Below are 27,020 nucleotides of genomic sequence, written 5' to 3' on the forward strand. Positions count from 1 at the left end.
GTGATGCATTGTGAGCTACTGTATGTAGATCTGCTACTTTTGAACACGTTTGACAACTTTTGCCTACAATAACATGTCTAAAACAGGTTGGCAATTCATTTCAATATTTGACAACTAAACAATGAATCAATCATCGCAGCTCTAGAACAGACACAAGGAATGATTATGAAGCATATGAGATTAACTAAGTGTAACTTTATTGTAGTCTCAGCAGGAATTGAAAGTGTCAGCAACATAAAAATGTACAGTATAGATAGAGAGGTAGTGGGAGGATTTCTTCTCAAATCCACTCTCTCCCCTTCACAGGCAAACAGACTTGGATGCATTCAACAATAAGCCAACAAAGAGAGTGCAAAATTATCACAGTGTAGCAAAAAGGATCGATTGTCAGAACATTTCATCTGTAGAAGTTTCATCATTCATTTAACTTGCGTGACGGACAGGACAGGATTCTTCAGATAGGATCTTGAGAGCAGTGGTTCCCAACCTGTGAGCTGTGAGTGCACTGCAAGTGGGCCTCCAAATAACTGCCAAAACACTAAGACCTTAATGATAATATAACTTACATAAATCTAAGCCGGAAACAACATCGATTGATTGATTGATTGATTGATTGATCACCCATCAAGTGGTCAGATGGGTGGGCCACGAACGCTTTCAAGATTTTCAAGTGGTCTCTGACAGGGACATGCAGAGAATGTTAGAGAGGCAGGGGCTGACATTTCTAAAAGGGCCTCTTGGTGAAAATATTGAAAATAGCTATTTTCTGTACTTATTCATTGTCTGGAGAGGGCACTTTTTACAGACGGGTAAAAGTATGTAAAAATATGTCTATGTGTGCACATGGCTGGTCTCTGATGCAGAAAAGGTTGGGAACCACCGACTGTAGAGAAAGCACACTGATGCACAGTACAGGTAAAGCCTGGGTTTTATACTTAGTTGTACATCGTGTCTCACAACCAAGTTTAAAACCAGGCTTAATGTGTGGCCTCATGGCACATTTCAAATACACATATATGAGGTGAACAACAACAACAACAAAAGGCTTCCAGTATGTTCAATATTAACACTGTCATGTTCATTGAAAAATATAGTGTAAATCTAGCTACAGTAGCTTCTAAATTTGTAACCGGTTTCCAGTAAGAAGATATTCTTTAGAGATTACACTTCACTATGTGCTGGTTTGCTAGATAGGAAAATATAAAAGATTTTGAAAAAATCAATTTGAGTGCTGCAATCACATTAAACATACAACACAAAGCTGATTCCAGTATACGCAGGAATACTGTAATGTCTATTACCGACTGAAGTTGAATTACTAGTCAAAACATGATATAAAAATTTACAAAATCCCTCCTTCAAAGTTCCCTAAAAACCGATTGCCCTTCACTTAGCCAGCCTTTGACATAATCAACCATAAAATAAATACAAAAATATTGTGGCTGAACCTGTTTCAGTCCTGGCACTCTGCACCTTTTTATTTGAACACATCAAATAAAAATGAATATTCAAATTATAGCTTCTAGCATATATGATACTGTGTGTGACTTCAACATATTTGATAGGCATAAAAAGAAGCGGTTAACAATTTCATATGTTATAAAAAGGTAGTACTGGTTATGCTATGTACAGTGAATTAAAGGCTGTGCTTTTAAGTTTACTAATGCTAGATTAATCACAGGCAAGCACGGGTACTTCATCAATTACCTTGGAAAAACAAAGACGACTCGATTAAGACACCATTCAGTGTCTTAATAATCCCGGGACGTGCTAAAACCATGTTGAGGATGATTCGACAAAAACTGACATTACCCACATAAAACAAATTAAGTTTAGTTTAACACAAGTAATGTTTCTACTGCAGTCAATCACCGTGGCTGTTTTAGTGTAACAGAATGATGGAATGGTAAGTGTTTCAGAAGGAAAATGTTATTTGGTCCAACAGATATGTACATATGTATATTTATACTTAATTCCACTCTAAATTCCAAATTGATATGTATTTTGGGTGCTGACCCCCATCTGAAAATACTTTGTGCCAGGAACCCCCCATGAGAAAATATGTCACAATCTTTCAACATTACTCAAAAATAACCGATAACCGATCTACACGCTCACTGTGAACGAATCTTCGAATAGCTGAAAAATGAAATGGGAGCTTAAGTGTTCCTCATTTTGCTGGGGGACACCCTGGAACAACCTCAAGGACCCCTGGGAGTACCCAGACCCACAGTGAGAACCTGTGGTCACAGTTGTGTGTTTGTTTACAGAAGGCGTCTTCAACAGGGGGCCTGGGACCCCTACTACAGGGGAGCCGCCAAATCTTTGTGTGAAAATATATTCTTTTTGACATTAACCACTTGAACCCTAGCATCCCTATTCTGAGGGAAACTTTAGCCCATCTACAAGCTTGGCTTGTAGATCAGGGAAAAAAGAGCAGACCAAGTACTGAGTGAAAGGTCAAGTTTACCAAGTATTGAGGGTTTAAGTGGTTAGATGATAGTGCTGTTAAATACATGTAGGTCTACGAAGCCATCTATGAAAGATCTGCAACACATTTTCTTACAGTATATAGTGGGGGTCCCTGCTTCATCGGTCTCTCTCTTAAAAAGGTTGAAGAGCCCTGCTTTACAGAGTGAAGGTGGTTAGCATGTTGTCCTGACTGGAGGAGCGCTTATACCCGGAGGATGAACTGAAATAGGTTTCTCCATCGGTACTGATGTCATCTTCATCATCGTCATCATCCAGGTTATTCAACAGTGGGGCAGAGTTGGTCTTTCGCCTTCAGTGAGGAAGAAAGACACATGAAAAGATAGAGGTTCACGTATGAGTCATTATTTTACATTTAAAAACAAGAAGTCAAGAACCTTTGACAAAAGTGCTGAAATAAAACAAAACGACCAGTTTTAAAGACAAAGGATAATAAAATATTAAAAGCAATAAGACCAAAAGAAAATGAAAGCCAACTCTCATACTTGGTTAAAAGCCGAGGAATAAACATTGTGTTTTAGGGATTTAGTCAGTTAGAGATCAAACTTCAAGCATGCTTAACCCTTTCAAAATCACTAAATTACCTCACATAAGACTACTATAACCTACTAGGATTTATTTAAGCACTGTAGATTTTCATGAATGTAAAGTGCATTATAAATAAAATTGATTATTATTATTTTTATTACCCTTATTATTATTACTACTATAAGAGCATCGGCTGTTAAAAGCTAGTTTTGATCACAGCGTTGATCTTTTTTTCCAATTGAAAATCACGGTCCATTATCACAACCAGATTTTGTGCAGTGGTTTTACGTTGCTGTCGGGCAGAAACCTCTTATCTCCATATGTAAACCTTTTGTGTTTTCTCGTAAATTAACGCCCTACTCACAAATATCAGGTCTTTTATTCATGCTATTGTAGCTTTTTTCCCCCCCTTTTTTTTGTCTGGCATTTTATCAGAATAGACAATAATTGTTTATGCTTAGCACATCTGGGGACACAATATGATAAACAACATCTATGTAAGCTGAAAATAACATTTGAATTGTGGTGAAAAACAGCAACAATTTTGTTAGCAAACATTTGAGTGTTTTCCAGTTATTTGTCGGACTCGGACACCCAGCTTGAAATGGGGACAATCACGGAAAAAATGGGACGTCTGGTCGCCGAACCCCGTCCCCAAGGGGAGCATAAAAAGGGAAAATAGGATTGCCCCAAGGACAGAACCCTGAGGGACTCCGACAGGGGAGAGGCACTGGGGAAAAGAATACAGAATCACCAATTCTGACAGAAGAAAACCTCTGTCAGGCAAGTAAGACATGAACCACTCTAGACAGAGCAGTACCTTTAATACCCACACAATGTTCCATGGTGAGGGATGAGAACACTATGGTCTACTGTGTCCAATGCTGCTGTGAAATCTAAAAGCATAAGAAGAACGGTGGAAGCCCCCGGGGGGGTTCTCCAGCTAAATTAATTAATTAATTAAATTAATTACTATATCTACAAAATCAGTTTTTACAACTTTAAGCCTATTTTGTAACTGGCTATTTGAAAATAGCCGATCCGTTTTATTTTTTATTCCTTTTTTAACAATGTTTTTTTAATGATTGTTTTAACTGAGAACCACAACATCTTCTCCTATAAGATCCCTTGCACAAAATATATATTTTTTAAACTGTGGGTCTGAGGCATAATATTGATCAATTTAAGGTTCTTGACATGAATTGTTTTTTATTACCATTGCTGTATTATTGCAATAGGTTCCATATCGTTGTTCCATACCTCATCTCACTCCTCAGGGCTTTGAGCTGGCTCTGGAGCTGTTCGTTGGCCTCCTGCTGCTCGTCCAGGTCTCTCTGCAGCTTCTTCTTGCTGTGCTCCAGTCGGTCGATCTCCTCCTCGGCCTCATCCATCTGCCTCTTCAGGGCCTTCATACGCAGATTCAGCTGCCAAGGGGAACGGGCGACGACAGGGTTAATGGCAGCACACAGCATCAGCACAATTCAACTCTTTCGCAAAACGTGGTTCGGATGATAAATGGGCACGGCCCGCTAATCAATGCAAGGTATGCATGTGTGTTGCGTCTAGTCTAACGCGTGCATGTACAACAGTATGTATATTTGTATGTGTAATATTGCTTACCTGGTCTTTTTGGTCTTGCATTGAGTGATGCTCTTCATCCCCTTGCATCATCATCTCTTTTACCTTCCTCTCCAGCCTGCGGTTCGCCAGCTGCAGATTGGCACGCTCCCTGAAATGAGCATCAATACTACATAAAAATGTGTATACCACTTTACTAAGTTAGTAAGTTAGTCCCCCCAGGAATCCACAGAGAAAAAGTCCTGATTCCGCAGAGAACAATCCTGATTCTGCGGAATTCTGCGGAGAACAATTATTGATTCCGCGGACATTAAAAAACAACCTAAAATGACCAGATATCAAGCAATTTTTTTTTAGTTCTAATAATCAAGTAAAACCCTTCATAAAATAGCTAAGTAATTAGTGGTTAGAATAATCAAATATTCAAAAAATCGTTTTTTGTTATTGTTTTTAATATTACATTTCTGTTGCAAAGACTATATTGTCATCCTAACCATGCCCATAGTAATTACATTTTAGAGGATTTAGTATGGGTGTAATATTTATTCTCTTCTGCATTAGCATTGTCATTGCCAGAACCAACTATATGAGGAATAGAGGAACTATATGTCAGGACACAGTTTCATGTAGGAATGTGGGACCATCCAGCGTCCGTCAGTCAAACTATTCCCCCAGGGCCCTGTGAAGCAAAGTCCTATGAGGTGGCCTCACCATGTAGGCTACAAATCGTTTTATAATAGGAGTAATACTAATAACTGATATAATGTCAGGTTTTACTGTTATTCCGCGGACGGCAGAAAAATCCGCGAATGGCAGAGAAATCCGCAATAATGATCGCAGAATCGCGGATTTCTGGGGAGACTACTAAGTACTCAAAGTCGCTTTACAGAAACAAAATAAAAACAACTTTACTAGGAAAAACGAATAAAAAGATTAAAAACTATAAAATAAAGGTAAAAAAGGGTTGGGCAGTGTTTCTCAAACATTTACATTTCAAGGTCTCCCCTTAACTCTGACATTGTACAAATGGAACCAAATGGTTGTACATTTGGTTGTATGGTTGTATGACTTGTATGGTCCATTTAGACCCCCCTAAAGGAACCCACAGAGTCTCTGGAATCCACTTTGAGAAACACTGAGGTGGGGAATATACAGTAAGTCTGAAAAGGGGGGTTCAGTGTGGTTTTAAAGGTGGCTAGGTTGGAGGCAGCTCTGATGTGAGCTGGGAGTGAGTTCCATAGGCCCTGTCACAACAGGTTAATTTCTTTGTCGTGGATATGTCCAGGAGGTTGGCATCACCTGACCTGTTGGCATCAGTGGAGAGTGGCGTTGGAGCCTGGTTGTTGAGGGCCTTGTAGGTGGTGATTAGTATTTTGAAATCTATTCTATGCTTGACTGGGACCAATACCCCCAATACAGTGAACCATAGAGGCTGCACCGCAGCTTCACATACTGACCCATCTACCCTGATGATTACATCAAAGAATGTCCAGTTGACTGTATCCAATTCATTGAACCGAGTCTAAGCTGAAGAGTGGGTCTAGACCAGAGCATTGGTTCTTAAAGTTAATATAGCATCACAATTATTGTCACCACTTTAACCGTATTTTATACTTTGGCTATTCAAAAACAGCAGATATACAAGCTCATAGCGTGGGCATGAGCTTGTAGATCAGCTGTCTTTGAAAAAATCATGAGATTCTTTGTAAATCTTTGAATATAATATATATATATCTTTTCTTTTTTTCTTTTTTTTACTCGGATACCCGTAATTGTCGGACTATAAGCCGCAGCTTTTTTCAAATGTTTTGAACCCTGCGGCTTATACAACGGTGCAGCTTATATAGAGATTTTTACAGCTAACGGTCAGTTAGTTAGTTTTACAATGGTCTTAACAAGGATTTATATATAGATTTTTACAGCTAACAGGCCACCAGGGGCGCTCTAGCAGGAAGGACACCTGCGGCTTATAGTCAGGTGCGGCTTATATATGTAAACATTAGTTTTTTGTTCAAAATTTAGCTGGTGCAGCTTATATATTATGTAAACATTTGTTTTTTGTTCAAAATTTAGCTGGTACGGCTTATATTCAGGTGCGGCTTATAGTCCAGCAATTATGGTATTTGCTTCTGGGGGTCCGTAGCATAAACAAAAATTCAGATGGGTGTCTGTGGCCAAATATATATATTTGCGGGTCCTTGAATTGAAAAGGTTTTAGAAACACTGGTCTAAACATCTCTTCTCAACCCTAACCTGGCTCAAACCTCTATCTATTCTAAACCATGGCTTCACCTCTCCTCTGCTTCCAGCCTCTCTTCCAGCTCCTGGATGCGACTCTCCATTTGGGACACAACGCCGTCTTTGTTGGATTTCTGGGAGCCCTCTAGATGAGACACCCGGCCCTTCAGGTCTTTGTTCTGGAGGAAGACACACACAAGAGGACTTTAGTCAGACACCTGCGTTCACAGATTTATGGGCCCACCATCACAGTAGTGCATCAAAAACAGGAAAAAAGATAAATAAATAACGTAAGAAAGACAGAAATGGAATGGATATGGGAATGGGAATGTGGCAAAACTGAAGAAAAGAAAAAAAAAAGAAAGCGATGAAGAAGGAAGTGGAGACAGAGATGAATGAGACGAAGCTAAGGGGCTTTGATTTGTATTTTATTTTTGTATTTTTTTTGTGGAGACTAGTGGTGCAGGGTTTGTTTTCCTCCAAGACAGGAGTTGAGCTGAGTGCTGTACCTGTCTCTCCAGAGCCAACTTGTCACACTCCAGGTCCTGCCTGCCAGCCCTCTCCTGCAGGAGTTCATTCCTCATCTGCTCCACCTGTCAAGCAGAGAGCCCAGACACTGTCATCACCGCCACGGCCCCCGCATACTGTCTGAGGACAATCATTACCAGCCACTGGCTGAGCCTATAGGGGGGGGGGGGACCACTGTAGCGTGCAGTGACTCAAAATACTAAAGCCACGGCAGTATCACACGAGACCCACAAGGGCTTTAGCTAATTGGCAGGTTTGGAACTTCGGATATTCCTGTTCGGTGGCATTCCACCTCCTTACTGTACCCACACCGGTTCCCACGTCGTCAACCTCGGTTAATGTGACTCTTAACTGGCGGTCATAAATCAAGAGATGTTATAAACGTACAGCTAAAAAAAAAAAAAAGAAAAGCCGGAGCTAGGAAATGTGATTACGTTTCATTATTATCATTTCTCATAAGGTTTATAACTTCAGCCTCTTGAGATCAATTTCAGAAACATTTGGTAATTCTTCACTTTCAGGCTTTGCTGGGGTTATTCTTTTGTTGGAGATATACGTAGCTGCCACAAGATGAACCTTTCGCCACACCTTCATTTCAGTTTAAGGTCACATGAGGTTAGACGTCATTCACCGGGGCTGTTTAAATTCTTCCTGTCTGTCAACGTATACCGTAACACTCCCTCACTCAAGTGGTTCAGCGGGAACTTGATGGTCGATTTATGCTTGGTTGCACGGCATGCCGATGATCTACAAGCTCACAACGTGTCGCATCGGGACACGTTGTGAGCTTGTAGATCCGCTATCTTTGGTGCGTGAACTAAATATAAATCCAACTATATAGCGTTGAACATCCCGAGTTGTTCAGTGACACTCAAAGTCTGGTTCAAAAGGCACAGTCGGGGGATGAAAACTAATCGATACAGCGGGTGATGGTTCTTTCTTTTGTGGAGGAGGGGGGGGGGGGGGGAGGAAGAGACTCGAGCAACAGAATTGGTGATATTTTATGCCAATTAGTGGGTGACAGTGGGGCTGCTCTGATGAACGATGGCCCCTATAACTGGTGCGCCCCAGCACAGTGCTTGAGGGAGCTGAATCAGCAGACTGGAACATACAGCGAAACTAATCTGCTTTGTGAGAGACGGCGGGAGAGGAGAGGGGGAGATTACTCTCATTTAGACAGGAGAGGAGCACCTGGTGCCAGGGAGAGACGCAGGTGTTCTCTCACTGCAAGCGCCTCTCTGCTGCCTGCACTCCTCACCAGAACCCCATAGCCATACACCCTCCAACATACGCACGCACGCAGGCACGCACGCACGCACGCACGCACGCACGCACACACACACACACACACACACACACACACACACACACACACACACACACACACACACACACACACACACACACACACACACACACACACACACACACACACACACACTTTTCTATCACTATACTTTTGTGGACATCCACAGCTTGTAGACTGGATAGTTTATTTGCACTACACTGACATGTAACTAGGTATAAATCAGGTATAACTCTGATCCTAAATGCTAAACGTCTAATGATGACCCCAACCTTTTTTACTAAAAAGATACATTTTCTAAACAATAAAACAACCATTTCTCTTGTTCAAGAGAGTGGCCAGGAAAATTGGCCTCACAATGTCTATTTCACAAATTTTACTATTTTTACAAGTAAAACGCCATACTGTATTTATGACCACATATGGTCCTCAAAAGTACAGTAATACAAACACACGCACCCACACACACAACACACATACGCGTGCACGAGTGTGCATGTGCACAAACACACACACACACACACACACACACACACACACACACACACACACACACACACACACACACACACACTTCACTCTGACAGCTGAAAGCAGTGTTGCCAAGACAACAACACTCAGGCTCAGGCTGAACCCATGGCACAACTGTCACAATGCCATTCTCCTTCTGTTTGCCACGAGATCCTTCTACAGAGATCTACATACTAGTACACTCAATCACCCGCCTCTCAGATAATCAATCGTCTATTCAGTGCGTTTCTTACATTATAAGACAAATATCATGGCAGGGGCCTCAAAGCTGCTATTTCACCATCACGCACCAACACAAGTAGGTGTAATTAAGCTCAGTTTATACTCTGTTGCACGACGGGTCACTTGCCGAAAAGAACATATCTTCGAGGTAACAATGCATCTTATCACGACAAGATCAGATTTTTGTCGGCAAGTAATGCCGTCATGCGATGGAGCATCCTTTTGCAGTTTTTATACCTGTGGCGTTGCGCTGCAAAAACAGCAAACATTACATGCTCACAACGCATCACATGTGCGACACGTTGGAGATTTATCTGCATCGTAGTCTCGGAAGACCAAAGATTTCTTGTGCCTGGCAGTTAGGTTTTAGCGCAGCGTCTTCTGTGGCTGAGAAGACCAATGTGTGAGAGGCAGACTCGGTCGCAGATCATCAGGACCCATAAGGGTCCATTTGGTTCCATTTGTGCACTCTCAGAGTTAACTTAATACTGAGAAGATAAAAGAATGGTTCCATTGGTAAACTCTCAGAGTTACAGACCAGTAAGGGTTCATAATTGGGACCCCTGGTGGGCCCCGGACCGGACATTGAGAAACAGTGCTGCAGCGGGGACATCCTTATCAGATAATCACCAACGACTAATGCGTTACACAGGGTACATGTTAAGCTTAATAGCATCTAGAACAATGTCATTTCCTCCTGAAAAAAGGTCCAAAGGCAACATTCTAACCGCAAACCAAGCTCAGAACAAACAAATGTTCCCCCTTGGTTCATAACGCCTCCATCAGCAGCTTTATCAAGAGGAAGGGAAAAAGTGGAGCAACCGCTTCGCCCAGGACACGAAAACTCTGACCAAGCAAGCAAAAGGAATCTTGGATTTTGTTCTCGAGATGCACTTACTGCACATGAACTCATGAACCTCAACACTTGAGACATTTGGCAGCTTGCCCGGGCGGCACGCTAAGAGGGGTCGCTCTGTGACTGACGCATGAAAATTGGATAGATGCTGTTAGACCCACGGCTGGTACGCTGCCAACCCCAATGATTATGCAAGTTTGTCTTACAGCGACGCAACAAAGCCCCATCTTCTTCTTTCCACCAGAATCGAAATTATGTGTTGCAGATCAGTAAAAGAGGGACACACCTGTGCATTCATATTCATGTGCACAACCAAACACGAGGATCTGATATAAATCGTCTTAATTAAAACCCACTTCAGACCTGATTTGTTTAGGCCAGGTTGAGAGAGTGGTGCTTAAGACCTCACAGAAATGTAGCCCCTCATATCAAAAAATAGTCTCTTTCTCTCAAGAGAGGAAGGTAGTGATTCCTTTCATGATGTTACAGTATATGGGTGGTGAGGCAGAGTTTAGCAGGATGCTGAAAGAAATGATCTGGAGTCAGTTTGTTAAGTTGTGATGGAGCTGGTGGCTTTGAATGATCACCACTTAACACTGACTTGGGGTCAGCCTGAGAATAAAGGTGCATTGTTACCTGTTCTCGTGATCGGTCGATCCTGTTCATCAGCATGTCTCCGCTGTGACGTTCTTCATCCAGGTCCAGCTCCAGCTGAACTATCCTGTCCTGCAGAACAACGGACATCCAGAATATTAGGAACACCATTGCAGGAACGTGCTGGGCCCCTGATTCAGCCCGGGAAACAGTTGGAGAGGCCCTCATTGCGCGCTATAGAGAGATTGATCCCTCTATAGCTTTGCTGCTACTCAAAGATTTGCCATTTCAGATCATGACAAGTGACAAGCCAGTGGGCCAATTACATGAGTTATATTTCGTCGTTGTCGGGTGGAAACCTTGTATGTCCAAAACCGTTTGTTTTGTATTTGTATCATTTAAAAAATGATTTAAACTAGTGAAAACAGCCGATCTACTTGTAGATCTGCTGTTTTCACTACTTTTGTGCGACGGCCTTGTATGATGAAGCAGCTTTGCTTTGCAAAAAAATTTACAAATTTGAAACTTGGAGATACAAGGTTTCTGCCCGACATTCTTTTCTTAATGGCCGGCCTGGACCGGCCGGGAATGAACCGGCCGTTCGGGAATTGTCCCACTTTTCCCAATGGCCAGCACGTCCCTGCACCATTGAGAGAAACCCCACAGTCAATACCAAGCACTCTGTAAACCGGTGGTCCTCAAACTGTGTGTGTGTGTGGGGGGGGGGGATATTCAATTAAATTCAAACTGTATTCAAGACATGGGGGTCTATAGTGCAGTACACATAGAACATATAAGCTAAAACAATAAATAAACAAAGCATAAACAAACAAGGGCCATAAATAGGCAGGACATGCAGCCTTACTGTATCTCTTCTCATACAGGCTAGAGCGCCAGTGTATATGTAACATATAGGGCCTATGTACATTTCACACAGATATAATATGGGGCAAAATAGTTACTGTATCGATTTTAAATAATCATATTGTATCATATCATGTCGCCATAAAGGAACACATATCGTCCATGGATCGTGATGCGGATTGTATCGTTGTTAAATGTATTGTTACACCACTAGTATACAATATATACAGTATATAGAAAGTGGGGGGAAAGACAGACACCAACCAATAATCTAATCCTACTGTACCTCCAAGAGTTTAATGTGACGTGTCTTGTCATCTTTAGACTGAGTGGTTGTCTCAGCCTCCTTTTCCAGATCGTAGATCTTTTGTGTCAGGGTCTCCTCCGTATGGACGGCTTCGTCTCGCTCCTGTTTACACTGCCGCAGCTCCTCGTTGCGCTGGGACAGCTACAAGCATGACAAGACAGGATCACACAGATAAATGGATACATACATCACCCTGGTATATACAGCACAGGAAGCATTACATTAACCATCAATGCAGAAGAACTGGTGAGCCACGCTCAGCCAGCCGTAATGTATTATCGTCTCTGTCAGGGGGAAACCTCATATTATGTACAAAACTGTCACTTTTCATGATTCAAATTCAAAAATAGCAAAAGTAGCAGATCGACAAGCTTGAAACGCAGCACAAAAGTATATCTGCTACCTTTGAGTGACGCTGGAGTATGATCAATTAGGGCATTCATTTATGAAGGAAAGAATCTAAAAATATATATATTAGATTATGGAGATAAGAGGTTTCTTCTGCCCGACAGCGACGTTATGTTTCCATTTCACCCCATGACCGTGAGTACACAGTCTGCTGCTTGAAAAATGCTTATAGGTCTCCTCAATGACTAATACAGCTTTGCACAGCGTGTGCTGTGTGTTTCCCCCCCTATACTCATTCACTAGTGGTGCCCTCCACAGCTGGAAAATTGCCCCTCTTCTTAACGTGGAGACAATGAACATTCATCATCTGGACTCGCTTCTCGCCCCAAAACAAATATTTGGCAATTACACTACAATTATTCCATACAGCACAATATAAATACTCAAAATAGAGCCATTTTTTTCAAACCCATTCCCCAACACGTAAAGCAACGAACGCTGGAAAAAAATAGGTCTGGGACCAGGCCGCTGATCGAGTGCTGAAATACCCCCACCCACCCACCACCGCTGTGATAGATTGCATGGGGGAAACACAAGTACCCTTATTTCTACCATCCGCTAGTCATTTCAACAGCGACCACCAGATGCCCTCGTGGCTGCTGTGAACCACAAAAAACATTAACATTATGTTCATTAAAATGAACATAACGTTAATGTTTTCAATTTCAGTTGCCCCTTATTTATTCTATGTGCCTTGTGAGTTTCATATTGAGTCAAGAAAAGAAAAAGAAAAAAAGTCTATGACTCCCAGTACACAGAAATGTCCTCAGAGTTTAGTTAACCTTTTGTAACTCCGGCAGCATACGAGTACGGGTCCATTTGATAATATTTGTATACTCTCGGTCTCAGAGTCTATTCATTAGGGTTGTTACTGTGTATGTTTGTAATTTTAGTGAAAGTCTACCAAATGTAAAGAAAAGGGTGTGGACTGACAGTGGGATTTGGAGCAGCTGTAGAGGTGACCTCACCACCACCAGATCTATTTTGGCGGGATAGGTCGGTCGGTTCATTAAAAAGATCTCAGGAGAGGAGATGGTAGGAGGATGTAGGAGGTCAGATGGCCCCAGCCAGGCTTTCACAACAATGACACAACTTCCTTCTACTTCCTGTACGAACAGCTGGACAAAGAGACATCGCCATGGATGTGGACGCAACGGAGAGAACAATGTATTATACCTGGACGCTCTGTTTCTCAAGGAGCCAAAATTAACAATGACCCTATTCCAAAAAGCTTCCTACATGCAAAAACACACTCTTGATAGGGGACGGCATTTATCAAACCCACCGAAAACGACACTCTCCGTGATTAAAACAAATGTATCCTGCAATACCTGCAGCCCAGAAACATTGCAAAAAAAGTTGTGTTGACCTTCAAAAGCACCACAAAGAGGATGGTTAGGGAAGACAAACTGCAGGTTTGTGCTATACTTAAGATGATCTGGAAACTCAGAGACAGAAACCAAAATACAGTTGATGATTAAAAGATGCTACAAACTGCAAAACAATGATACACAACAGAGATCACAGTAGACTTCAAACTGAAAACTTGTTCTCAAATCTCACACAAACTGACGCTGTCCAAATTGCAAGGAACCACACTCACCGACAGCAGTTAGGGCTTCAGTGTCTTGCTCAAGGACACTTAAACGTGAGGCCAGTAAGAGAACCAAACCGGGAATCTTCACTTCCCAAACAGCTGCTCTACATCCTGACTCACAGCAGTCAGCCACGCGAGGAGTGAATTCGGCGCGGGTTATGGTAAAAAGTTCACGCCCCTCACGGCTTGGGAGCTTTTGGCTACGCACCCTTCGGACCGCGCGGAGGTGCTGAAAGTCGGGGGACGAAGATTTACGATTGGACGGCGCTGATTCGGCTAAAGCGGACTTCGCAACGCTCGACATGGCGACTCGCTCGCTTTAGTCCGCTCAGCGGTGTCTCACGTGATGTCCATAATTACAACACCAGAGGCAGCGCCACAGATCACTTTCAACCCAGAGTCAAAACCAACAAAGGGTCAAACTCTTTTTTCTGCTATACCACCAAAATGTGGAAAGCCTTACCGAAGGTCATAAAGGAGTGTGGATCACTAGCATCCTTTAAAATTGCCCTGAAAAACCACTTACAGGCAGCAGCCGTTCGCAACTGGTAAAAAAACGAACCTAGCCCAACCCTACCCTCCCCTGCCCCTTCTTTGTATATACTGTTTGTTTAGACTTACTGTTTTCTTTTTTGTTTTTCTTTACATATCTACTGCATAGTACTGTGTTCTATTTTTTCAATGTTATATGAGATACTTCAATGGTTTCCAGTGGAAATAAGCTTAGTCTTTTCACGGATCTCCTTTTAGTAGACCTTGTACCAGTGAACTGTACCGTCATGAAACTGTACCTTTTCCTATGCAAACTTCTAATAAAGTCTTCAATCAATCAATCAATGAGACAGCGCGCCTCCGTCGTCTCCACCAGCCAAAAGCTCTCAAGCCGCGAGGGGGTGAATCCTTTACAATAACCCACGCCAAATTCATTCCTTGTGTCAGCCACCTCTCAAATAACAATAACACCTCCCCAAATGACCTTCCTTTATGCAATTATTAGTGTAGGACTTGTAACCAATCATTAAACAAATATATATATATATATATATATATATATATATATATATATATATATATATATATATATATATATTGTATCACCTGACAAGAAATATGTATATGATTAAACATATCGGCACTCACTTGCCCCATTTATCTGTTCATGCCTAAAATGCTGCTGATTTCAATTTTATCCCACTATACTATGCTAGGTTTTAGCATCAGCTGTATTTGTCAATGCACAGTACGGTAGAAATGATCCCTCGCCCCAGATAATTGGTACAAAGGATGAAAGCATGATATTCTACATCTTATGTAGAATATCATGCGATTGATTTATATGTAAATAATGTTTCGCCCTTTCTACATGAACCCATTCATGTCATTTTAGTTCTCTGGACTAAATGAAACATTAACCATCAAGTCTAAATTTAGCATGTTGTTATGACAGTGATCTTGCTAAAAGAAAAAGGGGGGAAGGGCCGTAATAAAATACCTTGTCGTGTTGTAACATTTTGTTTAAACAAAGTTAACACTTTTACTGGATACACCTCGTTCTGGTTGACTGACACCACATGCTGGAATGTACCGCAAAGCTTACTAACACTATATAATTCTACATGACTAACTTTTCAAGGACCATTTTTGAAAATATCTGAAGATAAAAGTTGCTTGCTGACCCAGAAAGAACTTTTTAAAAAGCACCTTCTGTGATCTGCTTACTGTAGTTTGGAGTCTTGGTTTTGCTTTGTCTTTGGTTTTTGTACAATGTTACTCCAGTACACCAGCTTATCTTGTGGACATTCTATTCCCAATTGTAACCATGTGTACCCTACTCTCTGCTCTGCTTTCTTATCTTATTCCTTGTTACTAACAACTTCTGCCCTATCAAATAATATAACGTTGCTGTCGGGCTGAAACCTCCTATCTCCATATTCAAACTTTTTGTGTGTTTTCGTAAATTAACGCGCTACTTGATCATACTACAGTGTCACGCAAAAGCATCAAAAGTAGCAGATCTGCAAGCTCAAAGCGCTGCGCGAAGTCACGCATTTTCAGCTTGTCGATTTGCTGTTTTTGAATTTGAATCCTGAAAAGTAAAGGTTTCGGACATAATTAGGTTTCCACCCGACAGAGAGGTTAAACTGTCTTCATGAGAATTTGCTACTGATTGCCCTAACTAGTTAAATCAAATTAGAAAAGGTCAAATAAACCCCTCCCTCTTTATACCTAATTATTCACACAGGCCTTTTCCCTAATTTGTACAAAAACATTCCTAACATTCCTACGGTTAAACCGCTAAATTGCAAACAAACAGGAGTGGCGAGAGATTAGACGCATTATTTATGGTATCAGTTTCAGTTATAATATCGTGGGAGCCGGCCAAGTTCTGCAAAGAATTATCAAGTGATTCATCACAATTTCCTTTTCTTTCCAGCATCTTGTAGCGTAAACAAAACTCAATCAAATGTTGCATGGGGGCAAAGAGAGGATTATTACTCTCTCATAATTCTACCCCAACGGCTCCATTTTCCCAGCTTCTTCATTGTATTAGTACACAGAACCTCTGCTGACTGTGTTGTTGCATCTTGTTGTGCAACACAACAACAACATTCATGTAATTAATACTGATGAGGAGCAGGCTCAGGGGTGTCACACCAAATTCTGGGCCCAGGGTACTTTAACTATTGAAAAATAGTAGATGCAAGCTCACAGCTTGTAGATCTGTAAGCTTGTAGATCTGCTATTTTTTTTAAATCGTGAAAATGTCTTGGAATATTTCAAATCCTTCTAAGGTTTTTTGAAAAACCTATGTTTCTATGTCAGTGGTGCTCAAACCTTTTCATGTGAAGGACCCCCAAAATGATATGTATTTAGCCACGGACCCCCATCTCAAAATATTTAGTTCCATGGACCCCCAAGAAGCAAAATTTGAGTGTTCGCTTAAAAAGTACATATATTCAAAGATTTGCACACATTTTCACGACTTTTCAAAAATAGCAGATCTACAAGCTCACAGCGCGGCACATCTGCTATTTTTCAATAGCTAAAGTATAAAGCCCCTCCACCTTGGGCCCTAGTAACTCAGTCCCCCCCCCTTGTGACACCCCTGAGCAGGCTAGTTAGAATCTAGTAAGAGGGGGAGGGTGGGGGGATCAAACATTCCTAAGCCATGACATCATGCTCTGAACCCAGGATGGTGGAGGAGAGCGGGGCGCTGTCAAACCACATTAATTCAGGACAAAGACTCATCATCCATTGTTCTGGGTGGGAGGCTTTGGCTTGGTGTGAGTCTACTGACAACCACATGGTCACCCCCCCCTCCCAATGACCCAAAGACTAACCCCTTAACCTCTCTCTGTTGAATATGACTGCAACTAATGATTACTTTAATCTTGTTCACCTGTTGATTATTATTTTTCGGGTTATTGAATTCTCAATCTGGCGTCCCTATTTTGGGCCCTGTCATAAGCAAAGATATGTGTAGTTTACATCTGCTACATGTAAACTACACATATCTTACCTCCACATTTCAGTTTGTTGGTAAATTAACGCCCTACTCGATCATACTAAAGCGTCACACAAAAGCATCAAAAGTAGCAGATCTACAAGCTCGAAACGCGGTAGCAGATATACAAGCAGATATGAGCTTGCGCCAAGCATGCAGTGTCAAGCGACGCGTTTCAAGCTTGCACATCTGCTACTTTAGAATTTTTTTGAATCCTGAAAAGTAAGAGTTTTGAGGTTTCCACCCGACAGAGACAGTGATGATGTCAGGGGTGTCGCACCACATTCTGGGCCCTGGGTACAAGGATTCACTGAGGGCCCCCCATGAATGTTCTTCATAGGGGGAGGGGGTTTAACTCATTTAGGTTGGGAACGCATTATTACGCATTATTTTGTGCTGTAACTATTGAAAAATAGCAGATATACAGTACAAGATCAAAGCACGGCACCGAGTGCTGCGCTGCGAGCTTGTAGATCTGCTATTTTTGAAAAATCGTGAACATTTGTGCAAGTCTTTGAATATTTCAAATCCTTCTAAGGTTTTTGGTTTTTTGGATGTTTCTATGCCAGTGGTGCTCAAATTTTTTCATGTGAAGGACTCCAAAATTATATGCATTTGGCCACCGACCTCCATCTCAAAATATTTAGTTCCAGGGATCCCCAAGAAGCAAAATTTGAGTTACAAATGTTTGATTAAAAAAGACATAATATATTCAAAGATTTGCACACATTTTCACGACTTTTCAAAAATAAAAGATCTACAAGCTCGCTGTGAGAATCTGCTATTTTTCAATAGCAAGAGTATAATATAATTAAGGCCCCTCCACCTTGGGTCCTAATAACTCAGTCCCACTTTTCTCCCCCTTGTGACGCCCCTGGATGATGTCCTCCTCTACCTCGTCTTGCAGATTGTTGGCGGTCAGGCGTAGCATGTCGAGCTCCGCCCCTCTGTCCTTCAGCTGCTTGTGCAGGTCAGCCAGCTCCTTGCGGTTCTTCTCCTTGTAGATGTCGATCTGCTCCTGCAGCTCCTGAGTGGACGACTGGGAAGCCTCCACGATCTCATTCATCTGCACACAGCACAATTTACCATTTAGCAGATACTCTTAATTCCGAGCGATTTACAGGAGGTAATACATCACATGCATAGAAAAAGCAATCTAAGATCATAGGTAAACTAAGAACCTATCATCAGTCTAAACAGTATAATTTCAAAACAATTACAATTTGTACATACACACTATACAAACTATAGGATGACAGGTCAACGAATGAAACTGTAATCTGTCTAAAAATATGCTATCTGAATAACATTTAAGCCTTTGCATAAGCCTGCAAGGTTGTCAAGGCTAGGTCAAGTGCTACGGCAAGTGCCACGGGATAAAGTAGAGTCTGAAAAGGTGAGTCTTCATGTTAGGCGAATATTCAGCTAAAATAGAAGAACATTTGTCAGGAATCCAAAAAATGCAACTGCAAGACATGCTAACACTACACAGGCAATGAGCAAATATGTTACATACTGAACAAGAATGCAAACCAAAGCATTTGTGCCATAAATCTATATTTCATTTGAGTCCTGTCCATGTTTTCATTTGTATCTTATCTACTTCAGGGAATTCAGGCTCCCAGATAAGAACTTTTATCTTTTAGATTGAGTCACCCCAGGACCAAAACTAGTGAAAATAGCAGATGTACTGTACAAGTCCATCTACAAGCTGTAGATCGGCTTTTATTCCTTATTATTTTTATTCCTTCTTCTTATAAGTTACCTTTGTGGAATTTATTTAAATGTATTTAATTTATTACATTATTTTGAAAAATCTTTTGAAACAATAATTTAAAAAATAAATAAAGAAAAAAGTGGGGATATTTACTCGCCACCCACACAAATGGGTCCTGCCCCACTGTTTGGGACACAGTGAACTAGAGTGCATGTTGACTCTTCTACATTTCACTGTGTTCATCATACACAATCCACTAGAGCAGTGTTCTCAACCTGTGGGACCCCGGATGACAGTGAAGTGACAATTCAAGGACTTTTACAACCTTTTTAATACCTAGAAAAACTGTTAATTACTGCATCAAAAGTAATCAACAAACTATAGTATAAAAACTGGTCAAACATTGGCCAAATTGTCAAATAGATAAGTGAGTTTTGGGGGGGGGGGGGGAAATAGCCAATCTATAAGCACACAACGCTTTGTGTGCTTATAGATGTGCTATTTTCTCAATATTTATCTGTGAAACCGAGTCAAAAAAAAAAAAAAATGTAACGCCTAAACTCCTAGAGTTCCTAGTGGTTGTCAGGATGGGGGTCCCCAGTTGAAATATATGATTAATTTGGGTGGGTCTCTGCCTGAAAAGGTTGAGAACCACAGCGCTAGAGAGCATGTTGACTCTGTTCATCATCATACACAATCCGCTCCAGTGTTCTCTCACCTCCCTCTGGAGTTTCTCCACCGTGCGGTCCAGCAGCCGCCTTTCATCCTCGATCTCATTCTTAGTGTTTTTGAACTGCTCCTTCTGAACACGCTCCTCCTTCAGCCTCTCCTCCAGCTCCTTGTGTTCGTTGTTCATCTTGCTCAGGTTCCTCTGAGGGAATGAAAGACATCAGGGGGCAACCCATCAAAACTCACTGAGCTTTTCATTTGAAAACTTCTTAAGGTTCTTTGAGGTTGCTTTTTTCAGCTGCGACCGAAGTATTAAGGCAAAACATTTCAATCACTAGCACAATACAACAACACTGATGGATAACTCTGTGTCCTGATTGGCTGAGAGGGCATGCCACACAACATACAGTATTTTTATGTATTTATTGACCAAAATGGCTTCCATGAACATATGAATGAAGTATTTTATAGATATCTATCAGAAGGACAGAACACAATTCTATTCTAATTCTATTGTGGAACATTTTGAACTTGGTGTCCCTAATTTGTGCATGTCATTAATGGGCTAATAAGTTATTTTCTTTCTTTCCAATAATTAGCCGATCTACAATCTGACGATGCGTCACATCGCGGCACATTGTGAGCTTATAGATCGGCATTTGTTTTATGCTATTTGTCGTAAGACAAAATATATAAGGGCTGTCCATCTCACCTGTACATCCTCTAACCGTGTGGTCAACGCACGGTTGGCACGTGACATCTCTTCTTCCTGTTCTTTAATTTCTGCCAACGACTCTTCCAGCTGCCTCTTGTCTCTCTGTGCGTGCACATCACATGAAACAAGATTTATCACATTACATTAAACAAAGTCTAACAACAATTATCAGGACGCATTAACACTTAAAATGTGATATTTTGTTGCTAAAATGAAGCTTAGCGTTAGTTTAGGCAGGACACGTGAGTCTCGCCACCTCAGCTGTCAGTTCAATCCTTTCCTCATTCACAGATCTGCTGATCATTACATCACACTGTCATAATCCAATCATAGCTCACGCTCAGTAAGGGAGGTTCCTTTAAATATAGCTTGCATTCACTATGGCCCTGCTCGTCTTGGATCTGAAGCCTCAGATCTTCTGCTGCTTAGCTCCCTCCTCCACCCCAGCCTCCACCTTTTGATGAGTCTGGCATAGGCTCAAATACTTGTGATTTCATGTCTGCTAATTCAAGCTAATATGTCAATGTATCGCTATTGTACTACTATTGTATCCCTATGGGGGGTTTTGCTTAAAGTTCCCTGATTTTGCATAGCAGGCATGCATGTACAAAATGCAGGGAACATCTCCGAACGTGGAGCCCTTTAACGCCAAGTTTAACTGTATTCCATTTGTTGCAATAAACGGTACTTTGACGTGAGTGTTCCTGACTAAAATAATTGTTAAATTGCTTTAGCTTCTGACAGTAATCAAGTGTTTGTTCGATAACATTTTTATACATTTACTTTCTGTTAGCTAAAGAGTTGGAAGATACGGGGAGACCCCTGTTACTGAACAACCACTCTATAGCAATGAATACTATCTGAATATAGAGCTTTAACTTTAAGTAAGGATTCAAATTCAGAGGTAGCAAAAGTAGCAGATCGACAAGCTCGAAACGCGTCGCTTCCAGATCTGCTGCTTTGGAGTGACGCTGTAGTATGATCAAGTAGGAAGTTAATTTAATGAAGAAAGAAAAACACACAAAATATGGAAATGAGGTTTGTGGCCGACAACAGCAATATATAGCAACAACTAAAATGACACAGGTGGTTTTAGGTGGTCTAAATGAGTGCCCCCCCTTTATACAGAGACTGACTGACTGTCCTTTTTCATATTATCATCTTCAAGTCTCACCTCCAGTCTGCTAGCTTTGTCCCCCAGTCGGCTCTCCTGCAACTTGGCCTCGTCGATGATTCTATTGAGCTTGGCCACCTCATTGTCCAGCTCCTGTGTCCGCCTGCGCAGCCGCTCTGCCTCCTGGGATAGACGTCCTGTTTGACCCAAGGCTGCACCCTTGGCCGCCTCCACCTCGGCCTTCTCTCGGATCACCGCCGCGCTGCTCTGTGGATTGACCCAGACGAGACACGACAAGGGCTTCAATACAAACAAGAAAGGGAGCCTGTGACACTAGACTAGAAAGTGGAACAATGCGGCGCGGTGGAAAAATCGGAGACTTGTTTTATTTGCCCCCGTTGTGACATGAAGACATTTTTTGTCGTGCTCATCACTTTCTCAAGACCTCTATTGTTGGCCGTGGGAGAAAGAACACAGCGACCTCCTCCCGTTATTCACTGACACATCATCATAACAAACACAGAGAAAAAACGCAGGACAATACATCTAAGTCCTCGATTTAGCTTTTTACTGAATAGCCTCTCCTGAACTAGGCTGGGAGCACAGAGACACAAAGGCTGAAGTCACCAAGCAATAGACTGAAGAGGTAGAGATGATTGGTCCCAAATCAATCTATCCCTCCTAGCAGATCTGGACTGCAGTCAACCGGTAGATAGATTATTTCTAGGTGACTGCTGGTCAGTCGCGCCAACAGCATGATGCATTGTCTCACCTGCCCCCGATGGTGGTGCCTTCATTTTAGCCCATTAAAACCAGGAAAGCATCTGTGTCATTTTAGATTTTAGCTACAGATTTTAGCTACACTGTATATATATACTGTATATATATACAGTACGTTTTTCCAAAAACTCTTAAGATTTAGAACAGTGGTTCTCAAAAATAGCAGATGTATAAGCTCACAGCGCCTCACTTTGTGCAGCGTTGCAACCTTCTGCAATGTTTGAACATTTTGGAAAAATCTTGAAAGTTCCTTGAAAAAGTTAATTTGAAGAGGCCACCGAGCATAATATATTCTGTGCTGCGCCGTTTACGTCTGCCGTTTCTTATATGGCCCCCCAGAGTTTCAATAGTTTCAAATTCAACTCAACGTTCAACGTTTGGAAGCTTTTTTTTTTAGGACAGTTCAAAGCGTTTTCAGCTGGGAAAACAAAACATTTTGATACCAATGCTTCTGTACTATTGTTAATTATTTTTACTTTTACTTGTAACTACATTGCAGTATTGTTACTTTTAAAACATTTGAGTATTTCTTCCACCACTACCAGTGTGGACTTGGGTGCTGAAGTAGGACGTTGCGTGAGCAGCACTCCTCTCATGGCCCAGATTTATGAATAGGGAGTTTTCTTTGGCTAAAGCTTGTCACTGTGGAGTGTTGTGCAACTTTGGGTGAAAAAGAAAGATTATTCAAGGCAGACACGAAGGGGAGAGAGAGAGAGAGAGAGAGAGGGAAAAAAAGAAATGCAATGAAGATGACGCAACTGTACAATAACTACAGTATTCAATACTAATCAGCGGTGAAGACATGCATCCTGCAGAAAAGACTTTGAGAGTCTGATGAACACTTACACATGTTTGCTCAGAAACAAGAATATCAGGGAAGCGAAGAGGAATGCCAGACAACAGGTTTGGCAGTTTTCTGTTCAACACCAGCCAGAGTGAGGAATGTATTTTATACCATGTACAGTCCCTACAGGACAGGTGCCTGTAGCTTATGGGTGTATTGTAAAGCTTTCCATTAGCTGAGGCAATAGCAATCATCTAGCCTTACTTTGATCCTTGGAAATATACAGTATTGTCTTGTGTCGGGCAGTAACCTCTACTGTTACTTTTCAGGTAAAAAATATAACAAAAGTAGCAGATCTGTCGGACAGCAACGATATTTATGTCAACTACTTCACTACCAGGGGGTCCCCAGCAAAAGTAGTTAATATAGCGTCACAATCATTTTAATCACTTTATCCATATTTTATACTTTGCAGTTGTAGGCCTATACATCTGCTTTTTTTATAATTTGAAAAATGTTTGGAAAATCTTGAATCATTTGGAATAATCTTGAATAATCCTATTCTGGGTGTCCCTGGCGCAAAAAAAGGTTTTAAAAACGTTTTTTTCATGAGACCACAACCCTGTTCTTGACTTGAAATGTTTGAGATCCTGGTTCACGGCTAGCAGGCTGGGTACACACAGGTTCATTGTGGGCATGTGGGTGTCTGCTGCACCCGGGGGGATCAGGGACTGACGGAGTAGATTAATACACACAGGGTCTTATTCCCAGTTTCTTGGACAGGACGGCTACTGCTTTTTGGCACATGTTTCACCCAGGCCGTGCCAAACGAGCAGGCCAGGAACAAGTGAACGCACGCGCACACAAGAATACAGGCACGTGTGTTGTGTGTGCGCACAGCAGCACACACACCTTGCTATGCTTCTTCTACCGTAAACTTGGGGTTCATCCCCAAATTATTTTGGGGATGTTTAGCTAAATGTGCAAAATAGTTTTCTCACTCACCAGTAAACAAACCAACAAGTGCATACAGAGTATCTGCACATTTCCAAAGTTACAATTGAATTACTTTTTAGACCATTTTAATACAAAATTGGCCAAAAGGTTAAATATTACATTTAACAAGAAAGAGGCAAACATTGTGAAAATAGCCGATCTACGCTCGTGTTGTGAGCAGTTCTACTATTCTCAGTGTTTTTGCATGACAACATTGTGTGAAACAGGGCTTAAATAATGGTTCATCGATTTGTTCATACAAAGTGAAAATCTGTATTTTTCAAAAATGCACTTCTCAATTATTCAAAAATGTTATCAACAGAATTATCACTAAGAAAGGATACGATAGATGCAGCCTAAAGATGACACATTAGAATGTATCCCCATAACAGTGGCACTAAAGTACATGGTAAATGGTAAATGGTAAATGGTGCATTTATATAGCGCTTTTAATCCAAAGCGCTTTACATAGATTGTGCATTACATTCACCCATTCACACACACATTCATACACCGGTGGCGGAGGAAGCCATGCAAGGCACCAACCTACTCACCGGAGGCAATTAGGGGTTCAGAGTCTTGCCCAAGGACCCTTCGACATTAACTCAGGGGGAGCCCGGATTCGAACTGGGAACCCTTCGGGATTTATACCCTTCGTGCTCTGATACCAGTTTCTCTACCCCTGAGCTATGCCGCCCCTTTACATGCATAAAGCAGGCTATAAAATGCAACATCCATGCTCGTTTTACATTTTTAATTTGGCAATTCTGTATTCATAGAGCATCCTGCCACGGTACATAGCAAATGCCACATTGTAAGTGTCATGAACAATGAAACAGATAACCCCAGGCCATCTGTCGCGAAGGACAGATCAAACTGGCCACATACCGTAAGAACAATGACTATGAGGTACTGAAACACATTCACATACACTTGGTCAGTAGTCCTAACAAAGATTAGGACTACTGACTAAGTGTATGTGAATGTGTTTGAGTTAATTCCTTACAAGCTCACCCGTGGTGATACGATGCATTGTGAGCTTGTAGACTCGCTATTTTCAGCGCTGCGGTCACGTCATACGAATGAGAATAAACCAGGCTTTAGCATTAGAATGTGTCACTGGACATTGTATTTATGAATGTAGTAATTCATTGACAATGCAGTAGTTTAACTCGTGTTAGAATCCAAAGTCCATGCTCCTCATACTCAGATGGTGGGATATGTGCTGCCTGGTCAACTAGCATGGGAGAAACCTTGTAGGATTTAGAAAAGTGATTTAGATCAGTGGCAGATATACAAGCTCACAGCAAGCTTGTACGGTACATCTGCTATTTTTGAACATCGTGAAAGTGTTTGAATTTCTTAACGAAAATGTTCTCTTCTGGGCGCCATCTTTTCATTAAACATTAGGATATTTCAAACTCAACTTTCTGTATATATATTTTTTTTCATTGGCACAAAGAAGTTTCAGATGGGGGTCCGCGTCCAAATACATATCATTTTGGGGGGTCCTTGGCACAAAGAAGTTTGAGAACCAGCTATTTTGTGGATATAGCCATTATATGCCATAATATACAACCATAATATGTGATTTCAACTGTTATTACCAACTTTGTATTTCAACAGCTAGCCTGGGCGGCAGTGGCTCAGGGGTAGAGAAACCGTCATTAGAACACGGAGGGTTCCTGAAGGGTTCCCAGCTCAATCCCTGGCTCCCCCAGAGTTGGTGTCGAAGAGTCCTTGAGCAAGCCTCTGAACCCCTAGTTGCTCCTGGTGAGCAGGTTGGTGCCTTGCATGGTTTCCTCTGCCATCCGTGTATGAATATGTGTGTGAATGGGTGAATGTAATGCACAATCTCTGTAAAGCGCCTTGGATAAAGGAGCTATATAAATGCACCATTAACCATGTACCATTTATCTATAGCACACATGGGCAACATACGGGTCGGGGGCCGAACCCGGCCCACAAAGATACATTCCCCATATGTACTCAAATATTTTATGTTTATAATGTAACAGTGAAACAGTCAACCTTGAGTCCATATTTATAACATAATGCTTTAATGTTTTATCAGTGACCTATGGAGTGGTACATATCCATTTAGATAAGATACTGTATAAATGTATAGGCTCATTTAATAGTTGATACGGGATTGAAGTGGATTGTTTTATAAATATTTAAGTAAGTATTGTTTTTATTGTATAAGGCCAGAGTACACCAGAGTGATACAGTACAGCTGTAAAGTAGTCTGGCATATCTATGTCTTTAACATAATTCAGCGTTCATGTGTTTCAAGTTTCAATTCAAGTGTACAATGTGTGGCCCTTAACTCACTTTATCGAAAGCAGTATGGTCCTCTGTAAATAAATCTTGTCCACTCCTGATCTATGGCCTGGGTATATTTTAGGGTGTGAACACAGTTTTAAGCTAAGTCACAAAGAAGAAAAAGGAAAGACAATAAAGGCAGATGCCAGCTCAGCACTGAGAGGCCAGTTGGACCAGTTTCTCTGCCACCACAGTGTCACCCTCATCATGCCTGCCTCGCTCAACTGGCCGGGTACAGCAGAGAGAGCTCCATGGAGACTGACTGTTGATGAATTTGGTAAATAGATGAAATTAGAAGAGTGAACATTAAAGTAAAAGCAAGCAAGAGTTGATTGTTGTTGTCGTTTTCCTTTTTTATACTTATACCC

General features: G+C 41.4%; 1 protein-coding gene across 1 annotated transcript in view; it reads right to left on the minus strand.

Moving 5' to 3' along the window:
- Positions 1-207: 207 nt before the first annotated feature.
- cgnl1 (cingulin-like 1) overlaps positions 208-27,020 on the minus strand; it is a 58,031-nt gene continuing 31,218 nt past the window's right edge. The window contains exons 9-19 of the mRNA XM_080730740.1: positions 21,828-22,034; positions 20,651-20,755; positions 19,988-20,140; positions 18,448-18,618; positions 12,022-12,183; positions 10,914-11,003; positions 7,344-7,427; positions 6,889-7,013; positions 4,639-4,747; positions 4,279-4,442; positions 208-2,782 (exon numbers count right to left, since the gene is read on the minus strand). Coding sequence (XP_080586866.1) covers positions 2,629-2,782; positions 4,279-4,442; positions 4,639-4,747; positions 6,889-7,013; positions 7,344-7,427; positions 10,914-11,003; positions 12,022-12,183; positions 18,448-18,618; positions 19,988-20,140; positions 20,651-20,755; positions 21,828-22,034 — 1,524 coding nt within the window. The 3' untranslated portion in view covers positions 208-2,628. The remainder of the gene's footprint in view (positions 2,783-4,278; positions 4,443-4,638; positions 4,748-6,888; positions 7,014-7,343; positions 7,428-10,913; positions 11,004-12,021; positions 12,184-18,447; positions 18,619-19,987; positions 20,141-20,650; positions 20,756-21,827; positions 22,035-27,020) is intronic.

Source organism: Nannobrachium achirus (genome assembly GCF_963921795.1).
Source record: "Nannobrachium achirus genome assembly, chromosome: 7".
NCBI classification, from domain to species: Eukaryota; Metazoa; Chordata; class Actinopteri; order Myctophiformes; family Myctophidae; genus Nannobrachium; species Nannobrachium achirus.